A 24185-nucleotide genomic window follows, 5' to 3' on the forward strand; every position below is an offset into this window, starting at 1 on the left:
TCAATCTCGATTCCTTTTTCACTGACTACAAAGCCTAACAACTTTCCTGACCTGGCTCCAAAAGTGAATTTTGTCGGATTAAGCTTGAGTTGGAACTTCCTTAATCTTAAGAACAATTTTCTCAGGACCTGCACATGTTCCTCCTCTGTTCTGGATTTGGCAATCATATCATCAACATAAACCTCAATCTCTTTATGCATCATGTCGTGGAACAAGGCTACCATGGCTCTTTGATATGTTGCTCCCGCATTCTTCAATCCGAATGGCATCACCTTATAGCAAAATTTTCCCCACAAAGTAATGAACGTAGTCTTTCTCATATCTTCCGGATGCATCTTTATCTGATTATATCCTAAGAACCCATCTATAAAAGAAAACAGCGAAAATCCCGCCGTATTATCCACCAGAGTATTAATATGTGGCAATGGGAAATTGTCCGTTGGACTTGCCTTGTTCAAATCCCTGTAATCCACGCACATTCGTACTTTTCCATCTTTTTTAGGGACTAGAACAATGTTGGCTACCCATTCAGAATATTTGACCTCCTGTAAAAACCCAGCATCAAACTGTTTCCTAACCTCCTCTTTTATTTTGAGCACAATATCAGGCATCATCCTTCTGAGCTTCTGTTGAACTAGTTTGCAATCCTCTTTTATAGGTAGGCGACGCACTACAATGTCAGCACTCAATCCGGGCATATTTTGGTAGGACCATGCGAAGACATCTTTGAATTCTTGGAGTAACTCAATGAGGCCTCGTCTTGTCTTTGCAGAAATCTCAGTTCCAATTTTTACCTCTTTTCCTTCTTCCAAGCTCACAATTTCTACTGATTCTTTGTAAGGTAGGATTTGCTTTTCCTCTTGTTCTACCATCCTCAACAAGTCTAAAGATAAACTACTATCTTCGTCACCTTCAAAGTCATGTGATCCCTCTAAACACACGTTTCGTTCAAAAGGGCACTCTGAGCTCGTAGCAGCGTCATTCACATCGTTGATACACATGGACCTAATATGGTTACAAAAGAATGTATGAATTTATGTACAATTACTTGTGCAATAATGAAAGAATATATTTACTTATATGAAAAGAACGAAAGAATATTTGCTCGAAACGATTGCAAAGATGTTTTATTATAATGATATTCAAACATAAGCCTATTTCACAAAAGAATTCTTGTTATTTCTAGGCTAAAACAACAAGTTTGTTCTGAACATTACTCTGAGACATTTCTAAAGACTTTAGGTATTTCTTCCGCAGTCCAATTGTCTAGAACACTTCCGGGCTCATAAGGACGAATGTTCAGCCAGCTTCTCTCTTTATTCACATGCTCATGAATGGCATTGATATGCATATTTCCCAACGTCTCCTCAATGCTTTCCTCAACCGATTTCTTTCTCTCATGATGAATAACTCCTCCAGATACGAAAGTTTTGGATATGTGGGGAATTATCATTGGCTCCCACTTAGCTTCATCCCCATTCAAACGCGCTCTTCTCCTTTCCTGCCTTTTTTCTATTTCCTTCTTTCTCTGTCCTCTATCTGGCTTGTATCCTAAGCCAAAGTGATCCTACTTTTCTTTCAGTACTGGAACCTCAGTCCTCCCTTGAAGATATCTCCCCAGCCCTCTTCCGGGTAAAGCTCATTTTCCTACCAACAACTGTAAACCCATCTCTGTAGTTTTGGATAATTTTGGCACCAAAATTTTGCTCCATTCAGGAACAGATACCACATTTACAAAATCTAAGGATCGAAATGAGCATTCTACTAACTCGTCATTGGTCTCCACGTATGGCGTCTCATTTGATACAGCTGCTATTATATCCTCTTCGGTATTTATTGTCGCTAGCCGACCATCTGACACTAACTTCAACATCTGATGTAATGATGACGGTACTGCCCCCGCCGAATGTATCTATGGTCTTCCTAATAAACAATTATAGGAAGGTTTGATGTCTATCACAATAAAATCTATCTCATAAACTGTTGGGCTGATCAGTAGGGGTATCTCAATTCTTCTCATGACCTTCCTTTCTGTACCGTCAAATGCACTCACTACATTTTGACATGTTTTTATGTGTGAATTGTCTATGGGTAGCCTGTTAAGTGTGAATAATGGCAATACGTTCAAAGTTGATCCATTGTCAATCAATACTCCTGGCAAAATATGCCCCTTGCATCGTGCAGTGATATGTAAAGCTTTGGTAGATCCCATGCCCCAGGAGGTATTTCATCATCATTGAAAAATATGAAATTATCAGCACTGATATTATTGACCAACCGATCTAGTTTGCTGACAGAATTATCCTTGGACACATAAGTCTCATTTAGTATCTTCATTAGTGCATTTCGATGTACTTCTGAATACAAGAGTAAGGCTAGTACAGATATGCGAGCCGGTTGTTTATGCAACTGCTCGACGACATTATACTCACTATGCTTCAGAAATTTAAGGAATTCCACAGCTTCTTCCTCTTTCACTGGCTCAACTATTTTCCCTTTCTGCTCCCCTATTATGGCCCCTTTCATAGGTTCTAGTTTGGCACTCACACACTAGTCCTTTGTAGTCTCTTTTCCAGGGACAGTTGTATTGCACTCGTAGCTCCATGAAACCTTCCTACTGTCCTGGTAAGAAAAGTTTGCAGGTTTCTTTATTATGATTCTTGGCATCACCGACGTTCTCACTTCATCCTTCTTTGGTCACGAGATGATGACCACAGGCTGCGCTACTCTTGGAACCTTCGAGGATTCGGATGTGCAAATACTCCCTTCCTTCCTAACTTCCTCATAAAATTCCATTTCTTTATTATCCATCAGGCCTTGAACCAGGGCTCTGAATTCTGCGCATTCCTAGATTTCATGTCCCTCCTCGTGATGGAACTCACAGTAATTTTCCATCCTTTCGAAGCTTCTCTCTGAATTTAGAACAATTAATCCCCTTTTTACCATACTTCTTCAGACCCACCTCAAAGGAGTTTTCACTTCTGCTATGTCTTCTTTGATTTTTCTACCCATGATCGCACCTATCATGTTCACTCCATTATCATTATGACTAGGTAACGGATTCTCTGTACTGGGCGAATCATCCAATTTAACCACACCCATGCTTATAAGTCTTTCTACTAGCTTCTTGAATGCCGTACAATGTTCTATAGAATGCCCATCAATTCCTGCGTGATAGTCGCACTGTGCATTTGCATCGTACCACTTGGGGTATGGAGGCTGCAGGGGTTTCAAATGGTGAGGGGCAACTACGTGTGCATTGAATAGATTCTGATATAGCTCCCTATACGAGATTAGAATTGGCGTAAATTGAATCTTCTCTGCATTTTATCTTGTATCAGATCTCTGCTTTGATGATTCTTGCTGGTTAACAGCCGCTTTTTCTGGTTGATTCACCGTAATCGTCTTTGAATATGAACTTGTGTTGTTGACCTCGTTCTCTTTCTTCTTCGGGGCCGCCCTTCTGCTACTTTCTCCAGCATCTATTTTCCCGCTTCTTATAGCATTTTCTATCATTTCGCCATTCATAACTATGTCAGAAAAGCTTTTAGTAGCACTTCCTAACATATGTGTAACAAATGGTGCCTTCAATGTGTTGACGAAAAGCATCGTCATCTCTCTTTCTAGAAGAGACGGCTGAACCTGTACGGCAACCTCTCTCCATCTCTGCGCATATTGCCTAAAGCTTTCGCCTGGTTTCTTTTTCATATTCTGCAGAGTGATCCTATCAGGTACCATGTCAGTCACATGGCTGTACTGCTTTATGAACGCCTGTGCCAGATCTCTTCATGAATTAATTTAGGTACGGTTCAATCGATTGTACCACTTGGATGCTGCCCCTGTGAGGCTATCCTGGAAGCAATGAATTAAGAGTTGGTCATTATTGACATAACCGGTCATTCGTCTGCACAACATGGTAATATGAGCTTCGGGGCTACTGGTTCCATTATATTTCTCAAACTCTGGCATTTTGAATCTGTAAGGGAGCACTAAATCCAGAACCATACTCAATTCTTTAGCATCCGTCCCATAATAGCCTTCTAGACATTCCATCGCTCTAAATTTCTCTTCCAGTCATTTGTACTTTTCCTCTAGCTGTTTTGGCAATTCATCATTCATTTTGTCCTTTCCAGCCGTCTCATCGAAATCAAGAATAGCAGGATTAACAAAGTTGGCTCTGGGGTTAGAGCCTGATTCTGCCTGGAGATTCATTAGCGTTGCAGCGTCACCCGGAGGATTAATGGTAACAGAGGACCTACGCGGGTATATCTCAACTTGTTGGGGGGTAAAGTCCGGAGGATAGACAGGTCCCTCATTGTCTCCTTCAATATTGAGCACAGAGCCTTTTCCTTTATCAGTTCCTTTGTTGAACCACTAAGTTAACTGAGCCATCATACTCCCTTGAGATTCCATCATTTTGTCTATCATCTTTTGCTGCTCATTCATTTGCTTTTGAAGCTGCTCCTGTATTTCCTTTTGGGATTGTTCTAGTCTTTCCATCCTTTGATCCATATCCTTAGTTTTCGATCGAGTACCGTAGTGGTGTTTGGTAGGTTGATTGGTTTCCAGATTAACTGAAGAGTGATTTAAATTAATTAGAATCCCTTGATGTATTTCTTAATGCATATAAAACAATGCAATGCATGAAATGAATGTAGAAATGCGTCAATTTTGATTCAATTCCATATAAGAAAACTTTACTAGAAATTAAATTCCTTTACATAAAGTGAATTACAAATAAGACTTTGCCCTAGTACCCAGAACTCTAATCTTTCTAAGTAACAAAGCTAATTCTTGCCCCCGATCTGATTCTAATTCATACTTCACACTTTCAGTGTCACTGTCATCGCTAAAGTCTGTATATGATCAGCTACTTCTCGAATCTGAACCACAGCTTACTCGATAAGATGATCTCTGCTTCTAACTTGACTCTGAAAGTGGTGAAGCTGTTCATTATTACGACTTTTGTTTGCTTTTAAGTGCTTGATCTGGATCTCACAATTTTACGGCACCGTTTCTAGCTCTTCGATTCTTTTCTTCGGGTCTGTTTGATAGGGGAAAATATTTTCCGGAATTGATTTTCCCCATTTTCCAGTGTTTGATTGGAGGAAAATATTTTCCTTTTGGAAAATCAACTGCAAAACACGGGAAAATACCTTACAATTTTTGGGAAATTGTCTTACCGATTCAATCTCCGTAAGACATTTTCCTAAAGCTCTCAGGCATTCTTCTCCCTTCATCCAGTAAGCTCCATTCATCCATTCTTCTCCCTTCCTTCATTCCTTCAAATTTCCGTTATTGAAAGCTTCATTTTGGTTCGAATCTGAAACCGTCTTTGGTACGTTGCAATTCGTTTCCATTTTTGTGGTTACTTCGTTTATTTTTCATTTCTTTTTGGCTTTTATGTTCCGTTTATTTTTCATTTCTTTTTGGTTGCCATCGCTGTTGCCATTTCGCTTTCAAATGATGGGTAAGCTTCCTTCTTCTTTTATTCTTCGTTCGGTTGTTAATCTTTGGAAGCCATCTTTCTAATTTTCACTCTTTCTTCTTCTTCTAACACCATTGCTACCCACATCGACTGCCTAAGTAAGAAACCCATGTCCATGCCTGTTAGAGGAAAGGGAAAAACAGACCACCGCTTCGATAATGTTGATCATGCTTTGAGTTTGTTCACTTCTTTTCTTTGTCTCGGTTTTTCGAGATTTTGTTCAGTTTTTGTGTTTTTTTTAATGTGATGGGAAATTGGGTTGGAATTGAAGTTGAGGGTCCTTTTGCAACTTTCAATTCTAAAGAAGGGGAAAAAAATTGCTTGCAAGTTTTAGATATGAACTGACGGTATCTTTTAGAAGTTGTTCATGTAGGAAGTTCTTATTTGATGATTCAACTACAGTTCCCAATTGATCTTCTATAGGATTATCCTTGGATCATGCTAAAGGATATATCAATCTGTGATTTATTTTGATTCTATTGGAAATTTGTGTCTGATATGATTGATACTATTTAAGGTTATTATTAGATTTGTTCTTCCTTGTTCATTTAGCAGCAATAGGAATTCTCAATATGAAATGTCATGGTTTGCTTTGTCTATAGTAGGGGTGTAAAGGTGCTTGCAAACTACTTGAAGAAAGACTCGAACTCGGTCGAGCTATCAATTGAGTCAAATTTGAGCTTTGTTAAATAATGGCATGTCTGGAAATCATGGACTGGGTAATGAAGTTAGTTGCTTTGTTAATTTAAGGATTAATGGTTTTATAGGAACTTAAGTTAGTTGCTTTGTTAATTTGGGTAATGAACTTTGTCTGGAAATCAAGGACTGGTTAATGAAGTTAGTTGATTTGTAGCTTTATTTTTGTTTTTGTATGGTCTAATGCAAATCCTTTTTTTATTATGCCATGTCGTCGTTGATAATCGTGAGTTGTGTAATTTTATGTTGTTCTTTCTCCTCCTCCTTCAGATTGGAAAAATTGGGAGCCTTAAAATGGGATAAGGTAGTGCATGGCAATCAAGCGTGGAGGCTTATCACTTGCATCCGGTCGCGCTTGTGGTGTTATTCATCTGCTTGCAAACATGTTGAGCTTGATCTTCATTGGAATTCGCCTTGAACAACAATTTGGATTCAGTACGTTATCTGTTCCCTTTTGCAGTGGTAGCGTACTATTGTCTCTTTTCATTCAACGTAGCATTTCTGTTGGTGCCTCTGGTGCTTTATTTGGCCTTCTTGGAGCAATGTTGTCGGAGCTACTGACTAATTGGACTATCTATACAAATAAGGTAATATTAGTTGCATCGGGTTCCTATCTACTTAGAAATGCAATGAAGGGAAACCAGAGTTATAGGTGATTTCTTTTTTCATGTGGCTTGAAAAGTAATAGAGGATATTGATTTTTTACCTTAATTTGTAGGCTGCAGCTCTGATCACACTCACGGTCATCATTGTCATTAACTTAGCAGTGGGGATTCTTCCTCACGTCGACAACTTTGCGCATATTGGAGGTTTCTTAATCGGTTTTCTCCTCGGGTTCGTTTTGCTACTTCGTCCCCAATTCGGGTGGGTGGGACGTAAACATCTTCCTGCCGGTGCTCGTGTAACATCTAAGCATAAAGCATACCAATACTTATTTTTGGTGATAGCTATGGTTTTACTCATTGTTGGGTAAGTTCTCTCAACCCTACATTACTAGTTTAGCAGCTCGTGTTTATAATTTTGGTCCCGTTTGTTTAATCTCCTATGTTTTCCTTTTTGAATGATGACAGTTTCACGGTGGGGTTGGTAATCTTTGTTTAGAGGAGAGAATGGACATGACCATTGCGATTGGTGCCATTACGAAGTGTGTTCCTACATCAAAATGGCCTTTGTGGGAACTAAGCAAACCTTTATTACATATCGTTCACTGATTCTTTTCTGGTTTCCTTTACATTTTTTACATTTGTTAATTTCTTGGTGTTGTTACGTGCCTATGTGTATATATATATACATACATACGTACATGGTTAGTTTTTAGACTTCGAGTTATTTTATTCACTGTTGTTATGTGATTTGACATTTTATACACAGCTTGGTCTAAATATATATAATAAGCGATTTTACTTGAAGAAAATACGAGAATATCTTTCAGTTTTTCCCTATAGTTTTAGCTAAAGGTTTTGGCTTTGCATTTTTGTGTGCTGAGATCAATATTTACTTTCCCTGAGGTCGTATCTATAATCTAACTTTGTCTCTTTGGACATTAAAGGATGAAAGTTTAATTATTAGAGAATTAAGCTTTGCCTTTGCAAGTAATCAATATTAAACATATAAATACCTTGTTTATGATATATTAAAATGGAATTAAGTAGACATTAAGCATTAAGATTCTCAAAACTATTTATTATATGTTACTTATCAATTCACTAATAAATTTCACTTACCATTTCATTCTAGCCCAAATATAGATTTATAGGACATAAGGATATGTGGATAGAACACTGAATCACTAGAACAAATGTAAAAACAACTTTTCCGGAAAATATTTTCAGGAAATCTATCAAACAGCAAAAAATATTTTACACAGATTCAATCAAACACCGGAAAATATTTTCCAGTAAATCATTTTACAGAAAAGTAAAACATTTTCCAGAAATCATTTTACGGAAAACATTTTACTGGCAATCAACGGACCCTTCATTTCTTCAATCTTGCTCAAGCTAGCTTTCAACTCTTTTGCCAAATTTCGATTTCGATATTGACGAAGACATCCTTCCAACACAACCACCCTATCCTTTAGCTCGCTTTTTTCCTTTTGGCTTTCTGACAAACTCTTTTCTAAAACTTCGTTTCGTCTCTGCATCTCTTGAAATTTCTGTTCCCATCTATAGGATTTGTCCTTTTTTTCTTGGATTTCTACTCGCCACTGTTCTGAAGTCTTTCCCAGCCCATCAGTTCTGATTGACAAACGCATTTTTTATAATCCGTCTTCAGACTACCCAGCTCCTTCTCAGCCTTGTTTTTCTCTTTCTTTAACTTCTCATTTTCAAGCTTCTGAATGTCTATATCCAATCTTAAGTTCGTCTTTTCCGCCTCCATTTGCTCTATCTTTTTCTCTAAATCCGCATTTCTCCTCTCAAAATCTTGCCTTATGATTTCCAACTCAGAAGGAATAACTCGCAAATGCTCTTCTATTGACTGGCTGTCTTCCTAATTTAGCTTAGGTGTATTATCATTAATCCTTCTAGCCCACCATTCATGATACTCAGGAGTTGTCATTGGACCCACAGCTAGCCTCTTCATTCGGCAAGTCTGTTTCTACGCACTAGACATCTCTTGAATCTTCTTTCTATAACCATCATCCTTGTATGAAAATTCTCAATCAGCTATCCCTTGGGTCGCAAGTATAAATTGCCTTGACCTATATTGCCTTAGTACCAATAATAGGGCATATCCAGCAGCTCCCCAAATACCCAGCAAAGGAACCCAATCAAAACTACCACAACTATAAAAGATCTCATCTGGAAGTAAACAAGGAGCTCTCCACTCAACGTCCTCCTCTTGAAGATTTTAAAGAATTGCCATCCACTTCTCTTTCGCAATATCGTCTCTCATCGGCGTAGCGACTATCTCCTTTAGTGGTGAATAATTTTCAGAGAAAACCCGATACGAAACTTTATCCACCTTCCAAAAGTGACTGTGAAACCATGCGAGTAGAAGCTGTACACATCCAATAAATCTACCTTCGCCCGTCTTCCGGCATGCACTCAATGACCTGAAAGTTTCTGCCAAAATTACTGGAATCGGTGTAACCTTCTTATCGAGCATGTCGAATAAATCAGTGAATGCTTTATCCACATACCCCAAGGCTTTAGGGAAGACAACCAAGCCGTATATACTTAGAGCAAAAACATCTAACCTTTTCCTTACATCTGGGTGTGTGAGAATTGCATCTTTCAAGCTTCTCCAAGGAACGCACTTACTATCCCCCTTTTGCTTAATTCATGCGACAACCCACTGCTCACTCATTCCTGTTACACTCATCAGCTTCTTTGAAAAGGTTGGCACATTTACCACTCTTGAATAGACCCTGTCCACTTGAAACTTTGAACATCGGAGTAAAGCCATATATTCCTCTATCGTAGGCACGAAATCGACCTTCCCAAACGTAAAGCAGCTGTAAGCAAGATTCCAGAACTGGGCGAGGGCTTGAAACAAATGCTTGTCTACCTTTACATCAAGCAAATAAGGCAAATCCCCATAATTATTATAAAATAACTATCTAATCTCATCACTCTACTGACCCCAGATTTCTTTCAATTCTTGCAAATTGTTTTGAGTTACACTGATATGCGTAAAGTCCCATAACTCCGATATATGCCCGTCAGCCAAACTATCACCCTTTTCTTGCTGCGTTGTTTCAGACCAAGTTCGGACAGCCGCATTGTCCTCCACTTTATCAAGAAACCCTCTTTCCATGATAAACCTTCTATCTAGCAACTGAATATGGACTGACGCCTTTTATGATGAAATGAAATGCCATGTCATGCAAATAAAACACCAAAAGTCAGTATCACATAAAAACATAATATATAATCAAGAAATAGTAAAATCCCTAATTGGATATCTACTAGGGTTTAGTATAGTTCTACCTAGGGTGGATTCCTAAGGTTCATTATATGAAGTTCGACTTCTAGGGTAAAGGTACCCAAACCAGCAGATTCCTCAATCCTCACCCATTATAGGCTCATATGGATCGAGTTCGGTTCAGGGGAATACATTTCCCTATGACTGCACGGAGATGAAAATCTCACGAAGACATAGGTACAGATGTATCCCGAAAGCGGTCCACTACCCTGCACGGAGGTAAAAACCTCACGAAGGACTAGTTTCTCGCTCCCACTTAAAGGGTAAAATTATCCAGTATATGTAATGTACAATGCAAAATAATTTAAAGTACTTAAATCAATTAAGCATGAATGCAAGAGGATTTTTAAAACGAATTTTATTTTTTCGACTATAAGACAAAAATTAATTAACTTTGTGGCTCGACTCTTTTATTTTTTATTTTTTTAAAAATTCCCCAGTGGAGTCGCCAAGCTGTCGAAACCATTTTTTTGAAAACAAAAAAAATTTAGGTTGTCGACTTTAAAAAATGAAAATTGGGAGTCGCCACCAAACTTTTATTAAGGTGTGATTAGGTCACCTAAAAAAACGACTTTGGTCTACGAATTTTAGAAAAACAGGTCCGGGAGTCGGTTACGTATGAGAAAGGATTAGTACCCTCATTACGCCCAAAAATTGGTACCTAGTCAATTAATTAATGTCTTAATGTCGAAAATTTGAAAAAAATATAATCCTTAGCAAAAACTTAAAAACGTTGCGTATTAAGACCCTTATCATTTCAGAGAAAGAAAATGCCACACCCAATGCGTTAGGGCACGACATTCTAATTTCCTCAAAAATGAATTAACATTCTAATTTCCTCAAAAATGAATTAGGCCAAAATACTCATACAATAAAATTTTAAAAGAATATCCATTTATTCAAGATTTAAGAAATCGCGGCCCAATACGTTAGGGCACAATTCCTCCAAAACCCCAAACTCGGAATATTTCTTTTATTATTTTTTAGAAAAAATCTTCATTTCGAAAAATCAATGCGTCACATCCAAGATACGTTAGGACACAACGTGTTGAATTCCCAATAATGAGTTCTTATTTTTTGATTAAAGAGAAATGCTCGATTGTTAGACTTAACAAAGAAAATCGGAACCCAATACGTTAGGGCTCAATTTCCTTGAAAATCCTAAATACAAGCATTCTCTCAATTTTGAAAAGTTTGAAATCGAGTAAAAGATGATGTGATGCTACATTAAATATACAATGCAATAATAAATATTAAAGCGTCATAGAAATAATATAAATAAATGAATAAATAAAATCAATATACATAATAAAAATAATCACATACAAAATATCAAATTAATGATCAAAATAAAAATAAAAATATGCAAACATCAATTGATAAGAAAATAATTGAAATAAACAAAAAAAGATGTATACATGTACACATAAAAATATATAGGTTTGAAATGATATCAAAATTGATTAAATAAATAAAACAAGTATATGTATAAATATGCGAAAAATATTAGTTTTTTTAAAAAGGCATAAATATGTACATAAAAATAAGTATTCATATATATATATAATAAATATAATTAAATATGAAGATTTAAAAAATAATTATATTATCAATTTTAATTGATTTTAAGAAAAATATAAAAAAGGATTAAATTGGATTGCAAGTAAAAAAAACTGGGGTAAATCCGTAAATAAATCAAGTCTGAAGGACTAAATTGAACGCGCGAATTACACAGAGGGGCTGGAAGGGCAATTTTCTCTTCTCCTCAAAACGACGCCGTTCACATTCGGATGAAATTGAAAATAGTAATAAGTAAAAGGGTAAATTAAGAAAATAAAAAAAAACTTAATTGTAAAAACATTAAAAGGCGGAGGGGCTAAAAGTGCAATTTACCCCTTCGCTCAAAAACACGCGGATCCTAGGCCGGGTCGGGTCGGATTCGGGTCGGCCTCTTCGAAACGACGCCGTTTTGGGCGTCTGGAGGCCCTCCAAAACAGTACCGTTTTAGTACCGTATAAAACCTCCATTCCTTTGATTCTATTTTTGCTCTCTATATTGCGAAAGTAGTAGTTTTTTATTTTTGATTTCGAAATCGGATCCCGTTACAGTATGTTCAAAGGCTTCTTATAGCCATAATAATAAAATAAATAAAGGAACAGATTTCCTTCCGATTTGATTTTCTAATCTTTGATTCCCTTTGCATTTTTGTGTTTGCAGGTGAAGATTGCGAAGATTCGGCTTGGCTCGATTGCGGCGCTGTTGAAGATTAGAAACCCTAGGGTTTCATCATCTGTCTTGGGCCTCTGTTTGTTTTGGTTTGGGCCTTGTGGCCCATTTTGTAACCGGACTGTTATTATTATATTTTTACCTGGTACGGGCCGGGCATAAATTGGTCATTACAGCGATGTCGGGATTTGGAGCTCGGGACATCATTTGCTATGTAACCCCTAAAACATGCCATTTGGTTGAATAAGCCATGCAAAATGGTTCTCAGCATAAGCCTAACTAAAAACAAGATGTTAACATACACGAAGACATTTAAAAAATATATAATCATGGCATCTAGTTCATTATACCATAACATGGTTAAGTAGGTAACTTAGCATACATGACAAACATACACTTCCACTAACCAAGCATCCAAAGTTCAACATATACCATTGTATACGTAAATGTCCTAAACATACGAAATCGCATGACCATAATATACTAACCAAAACTATATCTAAGGCTCATTTGGTCTCCAAGAATTTGGTACATGGAAATTGCAATTCAACTTCAAAATAACATTACAAACATTGAGTTGAGCCAAGGAACAATCTTTGGATGGTGTTGTACTTCACAACCAAATTAAAATATACTTGATACCTACGCACGAAAACAAATATATCCATACGCTAAACATTGAAAGCTCAATGGTGCTAACATAATTTGAATTGACATATAATTGCGTCATATGGCCTTTAAAGCTCTTAATTTGCATCATGTATGGTCTTGCACATATTATTCATATCTCGTATTCGTTAACATAGATATTAAATGAGTCGGATTCCATTTCCTTAGTTTAATCACATTTCATTTCTTTCTCATATATCTCGCATATCATAACACCTTTACATTTTGATTTCGGACTTAAGAATCGATACACAAATTAATCCACCATCACATCAATATACACTTGTACGCTTAGTACTTAGAGTAGTGATACATTCTTAGACCCCTAGAGCTTCAGAGAACTATTAAATAAGATGCATCCAGTGCTAAAAAAATAAGATGCGACCAATGCTAAAGTTGACTCTGGCATAATGAATCTTATAGCATATTAACTATATCCGAAATAAGACATTTTTATGATCATATAACACGATATGGTTCTCATCATGATTTCAACACATCTTAAAACATAATATAATGGCAAAGTTCACGTGTATATACTCAATAACTTACTATTCAGGTTCATAATCAATAAGGCACAAAACATATTCATGTCCATATTTAACACCAATGTTTCCACAAGCTAAACTAATTAATAATTTTATGGAAAGGAAACAAATTATGCTAACACAAACCACAGTAGTCAATCAATGTTTGCTTTCTCTTTTTCTTTCCCTTTCGAGATTCTAACGTTGTCTTGAGCTATATGCGATAATACATTTTACGAAAATAATGTTAGTTATACAATCAACCCTTTAGAATTTAATATTTTATTTTCTCGTATCTCTCAATCCTCCTATTCGAATCTAAATCCTACTTTATTCCTATACTAAGTCATCACTTTTCTCACTGCCTTCCAATCCCCAAGATTGGTAATTTAACTAAATCTCAACTATTTTCAGTTCTAACACATGGGCCACTTAAGCTAAAAATTCATAAATATATAAAAAATTCAAAGAAAGCTTCTTCGAACATTTCTTTCTCCCTGTACGGTGGGGGAGAAGATGAATGAAGCTTTTCTTTAGACGTACTCTCTCCAACTATTGTGTATGTATATATACAATTAAACCTAATTAATCTTTAATCCAATGGCTAGCTTTTATTTAGGAATGAGATAATGGAAATGGATGAGCATTGATCATGTTAAACCACTAACATAGGTCCTTCGTTTAATTTCCATTTAAGGACTTAATCTCTCATCTAATGTCCTCTAGTTTAACTACTATGCAATTTAATCTCTATACTATATTTAATAATTTACTTGATGATTTCCTTTCCTAATATCGTTCTCACCCCCAAAAACAACTCTATTTAATATTTTGTACAGCTTAGTTTAAAAAATTCGGTCCTAAAATCAAATTTTATGACACCAACAAAAATCGAGTCGTTTGAAGGCACAAACGATATAAATTATTATTAAAAAAATGTAAAAATATGAGGAACACCATTATAGCTTCAGAATTGAAAGAACAAGCCATGCGAGTATATATTATACATGGACTCTCGTTTGAGGGCACTAACAATAAAATCCATTTTGATTACTGAATTTTAAACAAAATATGAGTTAGGCACACTATATACCAATATCCGAATCCATGTAACATGAACTATAGTATATAATTCACTAACAAATTGAAATAAACAACAGAAGAAATGAGAAATAAGTAAGATATATAATAAAAGCAGTGGACTTAAAAGATTTGTTAGCTCCAATTGAATGCAGTTTTAAGTTGAAGCCCTGTGTTATGTACAATTTTTAAACATATCATTAAGCTACACAAGTCATATGGACCAGAGGCATCCCTCCCATCATCTGCACAAGTATCACCGTCAATATAAGTTCTAGAATGGCAACATTGGGTCTTTTCATTTAGTTCTCCATATATTAAGCCCCCCTATGTTTTGGTTCGAACTTTGAACCCCATACAGAAAAAGCAACATTACAATCATCATAATTATCAGCAGTATGAATCGTAACTACCAAGAAATTTTTACAGTATTGTCATTAACTGTCATCAACATCCTTAACACTCACTATCATCACCGCCTTCGATATCTTCACTGCCATCATCGTCGTCGTCGTCGTCGTCACCAACTTCATTATCATTGTCATCATCATCATCGTTGTCATCATCATCAGCAGCATCAATATCATCATAAACATCATGAAAATAGTCATCACTGTCATCTTCATCCTCATGGACCTCATCGTCGTTGTCGTCATCAGTAACATCAACATCAAATAATAAATAATAATCATCTTCATTCTCAACAAGGGGCAACCAAAGGAAGGCTGGATTTGGAGCCTTCTGCAAAGGAGTAATGACAGAGATTAGTTCCTCTACTTCTGCCGTTTTTGTAGAACTCATATTATCATTTTACAAACCAATCCGTGAGAATATACACAATGAACAACAGCAAGCCAATACATTCCTTGGCATCTAAAATACTTGTCAGATTCCTTACCTTTTGCAAAATTCCTAGGAGTACATGAATATTGGACCAGAGGGGCGGACTGAAAGAGATTACACAATAATTTATCTCAAACAAAAACTAAACAAGAAAACATTACTAAAAGCCATTCGACCTTAGCTCAGTACATCACAAAACCTCCTTCCAACTCTCACAACAGATTAGTTTAAAGAGCTACCAAAACCACAGTGTAATAGGCACTTTTGTCGCTCTATTTCTTGAACCAAATCATATGTTATTGTCTCTATTGGAAGAGAGAGAATCAATAAGGAAGAATGGTGCAGGATGTTTCTACCGTTTTGCCCTATTGTGTCAAGCAGCATGTTGACAAGTAAAATGCATTTCATGTCTAAAGCTAATACCTTATTTATAACCTGAAAAGTAATACTAGCGTTGTTTCTTTTTTATTTTTTTATTTATTTTTTATAGTTCTTTCTTCCTGGTAAGAGATTAGGAAGACAAGACATACCTGTTCAATGTTTGCTGGAAGAGTAGCTTTCTCGGCAGCCATTGGAGTCCATATCTTGATGTCCTTCTCAATTCCACTGCTAGCAAGAATTGTGGTATGAGGATGAGATTCAGTACAATTGACCACATGTTTATCTGCCTCCATAACACGAAGAAGTGCTCCACCTTTCTTATTCCAAATAAATATTCGGCCACAGTCAGATCCACTGACCACATACTTGGATTTAGGTCCAAAGAAGCTCACACCCTTCACTGTTTCACAATTTCTATGTCCCTTATAAACTTGAGGAATAGCTTTTTCATCAGCTTTTTCCATAGCTGATGCTGACATAACTGAGTGATCAGGGCCCATCTCACTTGCATCACTACCAGACAATGGAGAAGATGAAACTGGATTGGGTCCCAGTCCCATATCCTGTGTAAAGAGATAGATGAACTCAGCATTGTAGGAGACAAGAAGCTCACTCTGATCTGAAAAGGCCAAGCCCGTTATTCCAACTTGATCATCACCAATCAAATGAGGGGGGCAAAAATACTCTGTAGGTTGACCAAAAACAGTTGAGCCATCCCACTTATATTTGCGAATATCATATAGTCGAGCATACTCATCTGATCCTACAACTGCAAAGAGATTTGGGTTCATTGGATCAATTGCAATATCATTGAGCTGGATAACTGGGATGAAACCCCTGCTATCACCAATTGCATGGCATGCAAAAAGCTCTGTAGCTGCTGCAGTTCTAAGGTCAATCTGAAATGCAAGTGATGTGTAACAGGCTGTATAAGTCAGATACATTAAGATCCAGATAAAAAATTCAGAAGAAGAATAACATGAGCATGTAGACTTGAGATTATGCTCTTGATGCAGAATGCAAATAAGAACCTTGATGTATTTATGGGGCTAATTGTAACATCTCATACAATTTAGTCTTTTACACTTATATTAGGGTTTATTATCTTAGTGTAGTTTTCTTTATCCTATTAGGCTTTGTTTTTAAGTCAAGTTTATTTAGTCTTCTAATAAGAGTCAAGTATTTTCTTTAGAATAGGAGACTTAGTTCTTTTAGGATTAGGATCGGTAGTCTGCTAGCAGCCTATATAAATATCAATATACTTCCTTTTAAAGACCGATTATGAGGTTATGATATGACAATTTTTTAGCATTTGTCCTATCCAAGACACTGCATTTATATGGCCCAAAGCCATTTAATAAGAAAAACAGGTAGGAAGAAACATAAGATGATAAGAAAAGGATCAATTGCAAACAACTTGATATCAGAATTGAACTCACTCAAAGATTTTCCCGATTCAGCCGTTTATGATTAATAAAAAATTTCTCTGACCAACCATTTTTGCTTCAATCCGATAAATCATAAATGTTTGTAAATTATCAACTAAAATGAATTTGAAGGTACTTGCAATTAAACATAACTCACATGCTGCACTAATCCATCTTCACCGCAAGTGTAAAATATATGAGGGCTTCCTGGTTCAATGGCCAATTTATGAACTTGCCCCTGATGTTTGGCTAGCAGCCTAGTTTCAACACCGCGCTCCAAGATTTGAGCATGTCGAACCTACAATTAAGAAACCATTTTTATTTAGGTTAAGAACTCCTTAATTCACTCTATAGAGGTCTTTGCCTAAGCAAATGCTACATGTTAGCTTCTTAGTCGACTAAGTCCAATTTTAAAAACTACTCGACAGAAAATATATGGATGCAACACTGCTCATGCTGGAGGTTGATAAAAATTTTGCAGTTTAACAGAACTTTTACAGTTTGCTACTTATCACCGTGTGAAATATAGCAGAACGTTGAATGAATTCATGATATTGAGAGACTAATAATATCTTTCGCATACAGAGGAAAAGATTGAAAACAAAGATGCTCAGAAAAGTTAGCTTTTAAACTTGATCACATTAAAAGAGAGAAAAGATTGTTTTGACTTACTGTGAGCCAACCGTTCGAATTTGAGGATTTTGTAGACCAACTCAAGGGTTGCCATAATTTAGTATATAAATAAATTAAAAATCCTATATGCATGACAAAAGTCTTTCATACTGTGTAACAAGGTCTTGAAATAGAACTACTTTGACCTCCTGGCTCCAGAAAAAAATTGTTTAATCAATCAGCGGTGGATGAATTTATATAATATAATAAGATATTAATATTTGTGCTCAATCTGAAAGAGGCTTCATCTTGAAAACTGATCCTACCAATTTTTTTTAAAAAGTTGCACTCATAAATAAGAATTCACCTGGCCATCTGCGGCACAGGTAACCAAGCAGCGATCATCGGTGTAGGGCATGAATTTTGCTTGGAATACGTTGTTGACATGTCCCGACTGGAAAACAAGCTTGCCATTCCCAGTTTCCCAATCCCATAGTATAACCCGCCTGTCATCGGAACCAGAGACTAAAATGTTACCATCAGCATTAAAGCTCACAGTGTTGACACAACCTCGGTGCTTTTCAAGTTTCTTGTAAATGTCAAGCCGGAGCACAAGATCCTGGTGCATAACAACAATTAACTAATCAAAACCTACTGCAAGATGGAACTTTGTAAAGGATATTACATTTTGTTACTTCCACCTTTCAGTTATATTCTGCCCATTGGTCTGTCACACTATTATGCACCACATTAGCAAGCCAATAAGCATATCCACTAGTTCAAAACATTAAGGCACAAATTTACACAAGGAGCTAACTCTGATCAACAACAATTACATCAAATGACAGCATACTAGACTAACAATAATTACAAGGGCTAAAAAATAAAATTGCAGACATTGGAATTTCTGAGTTAACCATTCAGTTTGAAGGAAAAAGGTAATTTTTTTTCTGATAAAATCATTGTAAAAGAAGACAATTTTTATCATTGCTTTACCTATCAATAATCCTCATGATTTGTTTTCGCAATCCCAGATCAAGAGAGTTATAAATTAACAAAATCAACCAGAATCAGGGCAATGAATACAGTTACCCACTGTTCATAAACGAATAACCACTAACCCCATTAAAAGCAGCAAAAAGAAGAAGGAGAAGAAGAAAGAGATAGACCTCGGAAGCAGCAAGGCGGTGAGCGAAATTCCTAGTGGAGAGTTCCCCGACTTCACGTTGCCAAACATCAACCACCGCCTTGTCCACGCTCGTCCTTGCCCTTTTATTCTTCATCGTCAAGTTTTTTTATTTAAAAAAAAGAAGGGAAATATGGTTATAACAAGGGGAACTCAAACCAAAATGAAAGAAAGGTTTTCTGGGTTGTTCATCATGACTCGGTAAATCAGAGCCAGTTAATAGAGAAATTGGATTTTTTTTTGGGGGGGGGGGGGGGAGCTGTAGAATTAAAGCGTTGGTTTCAGAGTTTCTAATGAACGAACACTCTCTTTCCGCCGTTTTTACGAGAGTTCTGCAAACATAATTGAGCTTACCACCGGTCTGAAGAGATTTTTTTTTTAATTTATAAATTATATTTTATTCCAAATTTAATGCATGTTGTTTGTTTATTAAGATACTGTTTTTGTTAAGAAGAGGTGACTCTGTCGTTAAACTCTATTATTTTCCTAACGATAATTATACGTGGCAATTAGAGGCGAATCTAGGAGGCTCGTATGGGCTTCGGCCCTCCTAAAATAGAAAATTACTATTTAGGCCTTTTAAATTTTTTTAAAATTTTAAATTAGTAAAAATAAAATTGCACTTTGTTCTCTTAAAATAATAAAAAATTAATTTAATCATTTAAAAATTATAAATATATAGACTATAAAAAATTAAAATTTCATTCTGCCCCTAAAAAATTGTTCTAGCTTTGCCCCTGGTGACCATCCAAATGGGTTTTAAATACCAACTTAAATGTCCAATTGGATGAGAATAGATTTTTAATTAAATAAATTTATTAATTGAAACTTTTAAATTAATTACACTTTGAATTGGAAAAAAAATCATTTGTCTCCTTTTTTTTTGTTTTCTTTTCCATTCTTACTGAAAAAACTATTCTTATTCCAGCTGAACATCCAAGTTGACATTTAAAATCCATTTGGATTGTCACGTAGGATTGCCGTTAGAGAGGTAATGGAGCTTAACGGCAGAGTAACTACTTCGTAACAAAACAATAATATAAGTGACTAAAATGTAACATTTTAAACATAAGTGACTAAAATGTAACATTTTAAACATAAGTGACTAAAATGTAATCTGAAGTAAACAAAAGTGACTATGTTTATAGTTTACCCTAATTATAATATCGGAAAATATCGAGTCCAAAGTGAGTGCAGTTTTTAGACTCCACAAGTAAGATTAGGGATTGACAAGTGTCTTATATAAAATATTAAAAAATAGACATTAAAAAAAAGAACTTATTGTGAAATTAAAAAAAAGACATGTCAATTTTTAAAACTATTTGTGAAAAAGAGTAAATTGTTAATTTTTAAAACTATTTGTGAAATTAAAAAGAGAGTAAATTGTCAGAATTTCAAATACTCACTCTTATAATATTCTACTCAATTTTATCACCCTTACATTATTAAAATATTAATATTTAAATTATATTTACACAAAATAATAAAATATTAAATTATAGGTAAAATTATTTTTATAAGTAAACTTTCATTAAGCTTGTGCTAAAATTGAAGATATTACATTTTATTTATTTTATTAAAACTTATATAAAAATAGTGAAAAATGAACTTGTCATTATATTAATATTCAATTTTTAAATAATTTTTTGGTTAAATTGATTTTAAATTAACTGGTAATATTAATTTTTTAAGAGATTGACAATTGTATTAAAGAAAAAAAACAGTTTTAAGTAATGTCTTTATGGCTTGTCTTATTTAAATGACAAAGGAGATAAATATTAAAATTATACATAAACTACGTTTTAATGTGTAATTTTATATGTAAACTTTGATTTTGTGTAATTTTATACATAAAATTTTGATTTAATCAATTTTATAAATTATTAAAACAGTTATTAATATAATATCATTTTATGTTAATATATTGCATATACAAAACAATTATATTTATCCAATATAAAAATAAATTGATATATTTATTTCTTTAAATGTGTATGATTAAATCAAAATTAAAGTTTCAAGTGTACATTTAAACCACGATTAAAGTTTCGCATGTATAATTACACGAAATTGAAGTTCATATATACCCGGTTAAATCATGTACAATAAAAACCAATTTCATTTATTTAATATTTAAATAAGTAAAAACACTTGTACTTAATAAAGGGTTACGGCCGTCCCCTCCCGGCTCCTTAATAAATCATCCCCGTAGAAAGATATAGTAAAGGGTGCTAATTCAGTGTTGCCAATTCTGAATTTTACTGTCAATGGCCAGACTTTGCTATAAAGAATGAAGCTTTAAAGTTTAATTTTTGTTAAATGAGCCTTCAAATTATAAAGCCATGAATGTGGGTAAAGAATGAATGGACTGGATTCCAAAAAACAACAAATATAACATTGAGAAAATGGAAATCTACCAGGTGCATGGAGAACACATAGCACAATGCTACACTACCAAAATGAAAAAAAAATTTTGAAGTCTTACTTTCAGTGTGTATGAAGAGCTGTGAATTAAATATGGAGTGGCCAACTGATAGGAATGCATCGTTCCGATCAGCAACAAGAGGAGTCTATGGAACTGTATGCTGTTTGCTTTCTGATGTTGTTTTTTTCCATCATTTCTCTAACTTCTGCTGCAGCATCCCATTGTTCTGCTTCAGCATACATGTTGTACAGCAATATATATGGAGCAGAGCTTTCAGGTTCCAGTCTCATCAATGCTTCAGCAGCAACTCTAGCTAATTCTACATTATTATGCAGCCTACAAGCACCTAGTAATGCACCCCAAACTTCCTTATCTGCCTCAAACGGCATACTCATGATTAAATCCATGGCTTCCTCAAATTGACCGTGTCGAGCCACATTGTCAATCAGGGAAGCATAATGTTCAATTCCAGGCTCAATGCCATATTCACTTACCATGGACTTAAAATATGCCCAACCTTCATCAACTAATCCTGCGTGCCTACATGCACTCAAAACAGAAATGAATGTTATATAGGTTGGCTGAACTTTGTTCTTCTTCATCAATTCAAAGAATCCTAAAGCCTCTAAAGCAAAACCATGCGATGCATATCCTCCGATCATTGCATTCCAAGAGATTACATCTTTTGGAGATTTCAACTCATCAAAAATGGTCCGTGACTCGACCAGTGCCCCGCATCTTGAATACATTGTAATGAGAGAGTTCTGTATAGGTACATCTGGAATAACAGTCTTAGAGACCAGCTGATGAATCTGCATACCTAATTGCATATCCACAAGCCCGGTACAGACACTGAGAACTGAAGATAGTGTGTGTCTATCAGGTTTCTCTCCTTCACCTAGCATCCGTATGAAAAACTTAATTGCTCCTTTGTAATCCTCGTTTTTCTCATACCCTGCTATTAAGGTGTTCCATGAAACCAAATGTTTCTGGGGCATCATCTCGAAATAATCACGAGCAAGCTCTAACTTACCCATCTGAGCATACCCTGATATCATTGAATTCCAAGACATGTTATCCGGCTTAGGCATCATATTAAAAAGATTTAGGGCCTCCTCCATATCTAATATTTGAACATAGCCATTAATCATGGTATTCCAAGAAATAGTATCTTTATCCACCATTTGATCAAAGAGCTCCCTAGCAGACAAAATATCTCCTGCCTTCACATGACACATGATCATCGAGTTCCATGTCACCACATTCCTTTCAAACACCCCATTTCTCCCATCTGCTTGGACGCTGTTAAATGGGATTTGATTAAATAGTCTTCGGGCATCATCTACCCTTCCCTTCTGACCATACCCCGCAATCAAAGTATTACAAGAAGGAATCAAATCTTCACTCCAGCCGTCCCTATTCCCACATTCAATCAAAACCCTGGCAGCTTCATCCAATTCACCATTTTGAACTAAACCAGACACAAAGGCATTAACAGAGGCAGAATCCCTTTCAGGCATCCTCTCAAAATACTGAGTAGCACTTAAAGTATCACCGTTACGGAAAAACCCAGTAACCATAGCATTCCAAGAAACCACATTCCTCTCAGGCATACTCTCAAAAAGCCTTATGGCTTCATCCATCCTTCCACTCTTGGCATACCCGCTAATCATTGTATTCCATGAAACTACATCTCTCCTGGGCATTTGTTCAAACAATTTTTTCCCTTCCTCCAGAAATTTGTTCCCCAAATATGAAGCGTAACCAGAAATCATCAAGTTCCAAGAAACGATATCTCTCTCAGGCATTTCATCGAAAAGCTTTCGCGCCTGGGTCATTTCTCGCCGCTTAACATGCCCACTAATCATGGAATTCCATGTTACCGTGTTTCTTTCTCCCATTTTATCAAACATGGATCTGGCTTCGTGAATTTTTCCGGTTCTTACTATTTCGGAAAGCTTCTTGTTCATTGCATACAAGTCATTGGCTTTAGAAGAAGCTGCTTTGGGTGTTAAAGTAGACGAAAAACGCAACGAATTCAGCAAGGAACGCCGCAGAACCATGGTTCTAAAGCCCGAAACACCAGTAGCAGCAGATCATCGCTCAATAATTTGGAAAACGAGACTATTGGTTTAGTCCCAACGATTAATTAATTAGGAATTCGATTGGCAACGTCCACATTTTTCACTCTTTGTACGAAAAAAAAGAGTTAAATTCCATGGTTAGTCCTTGTACTTTGACAAAATCTAAGTTTAGTCTTAGCACTTAAAAAGCTAACAATTAAATGCTCTTTATGATAAAGTCCAAGTCCAAGTCCAATATTAACACTATTAGTATTTCTGTTATAATTGAGTAGATTATTTTCATATGATGTGATATATGATTAATAATAAATTAACATGTTAAGTTGATAAATTTTGACAAAATTACCATTGATGTTGATGATTATTAAACTACGGTTTTAAATTGAAAAAGTAAAAAATTGAATTTTAAAATTTAAGTATAGGGATTAAATCTTAAATTTTGTAAGAGTACAAGGACTAATAGCATATTTTAACCCGTAAAGTAAAAAATGCTTAATTCATAATTTGGCTCGTAAAGTTTACTTATTTTCCTACTTTAATGCCTAAAATATTCTTCTATTATGTTTTTAGTCCAATTCTTAAATGAACGTTAGGAAAAAAAATCCACCAATCAC

General features: G+C 35.6%; 2 protein-coding genes and 1 non-coding gene across 4 annotated transcripts; 1 reads left to right on the top strand and 2 right to left on the bottom strand.

Moving 5' to 3' along the window:
* Positions 1-2653: 2653 nt before the first annotated feature.
* On the top strand, positions 2654-7207 carry LOC105762810 (RHOMBOID-like protein 3). The gene is made up of 6 exons (XR_008191819.1): positions 2654-2752; positions 2815-2883; positions 3153-3237; positions 4134-4263; positions 6455-6771; positions 6903-7207. It is a non-coding gene; the product is annotated as an RHOMBOID-like protein 3 (transcript).
* A 7652-nt stretch (positions 7208-14859) lies between these two features.
* Positions 14860-19422, bottom strand: LOC105762953 (uncharacterized). 2 transcript variants are annotated; one of them, XM_012580945.2, is made up of 5 exons: positions 19046-19422; positions 18244-18495; positions 17422-17562; positions 15987-16736; positions 14860-15351 (listed from the first exon to the last, which is right to left on the bottom strand). In XM_012580945.2, exons 1-5 carry the CDS (start codon positions 19157-19159, stop codon positions 15070-15072), a joined length of 1539 nt encoding a protein of 512 aa, XP_012436399.1. In that variant the 5' UTR covers positions 19160-19422; the 3' UTR covers positions 14860-15069. The 2 variants fall into 2 exon arrangements, with proteins under 2 accessions (XP_012436399.1, XP_012436398.1); XM_012580944.2 differs by having other exon boundaries at positions 14860-15354; positions 19046-19418.
* A 1989-nt stretch (positions 19423-21411) lies between these two features.
* On the bottom strand, positions 21412-23685 carry LOC105762954 (pentatricopeptide repeat-containing protein At1g62260, mitochondrial). The gene has a single exon (XM_012580946.2). It carries the CDS (start codon positions 23548-23550, stop codon positions 21616-21618), a length of 1935 nt encoding a protein of 644 aa, XP_012436400.1. The 5' UTR covers positions 23551-23685; the 3' UTR covers positions 21412-21615.
* Between the last annotated feature and the right edge of the window lie 500 nt (positions 23686-24185).

The sequence above is a fragment of the Gossypium raimondii genome, chromosome 12, assembly GCF_025698545.1.
Source record: "Gossypium raimondii isolate GPD5lz chromosome 12, ASM2569854v1, whole genome shotgun sequence".
Taxonomy (NCBI): Eukaryota; Viridiplantae; Streptophyta; class Magnoliopsida; order Malvales; family Malvaceae; genus Gossypium; species Gossypium raimondii.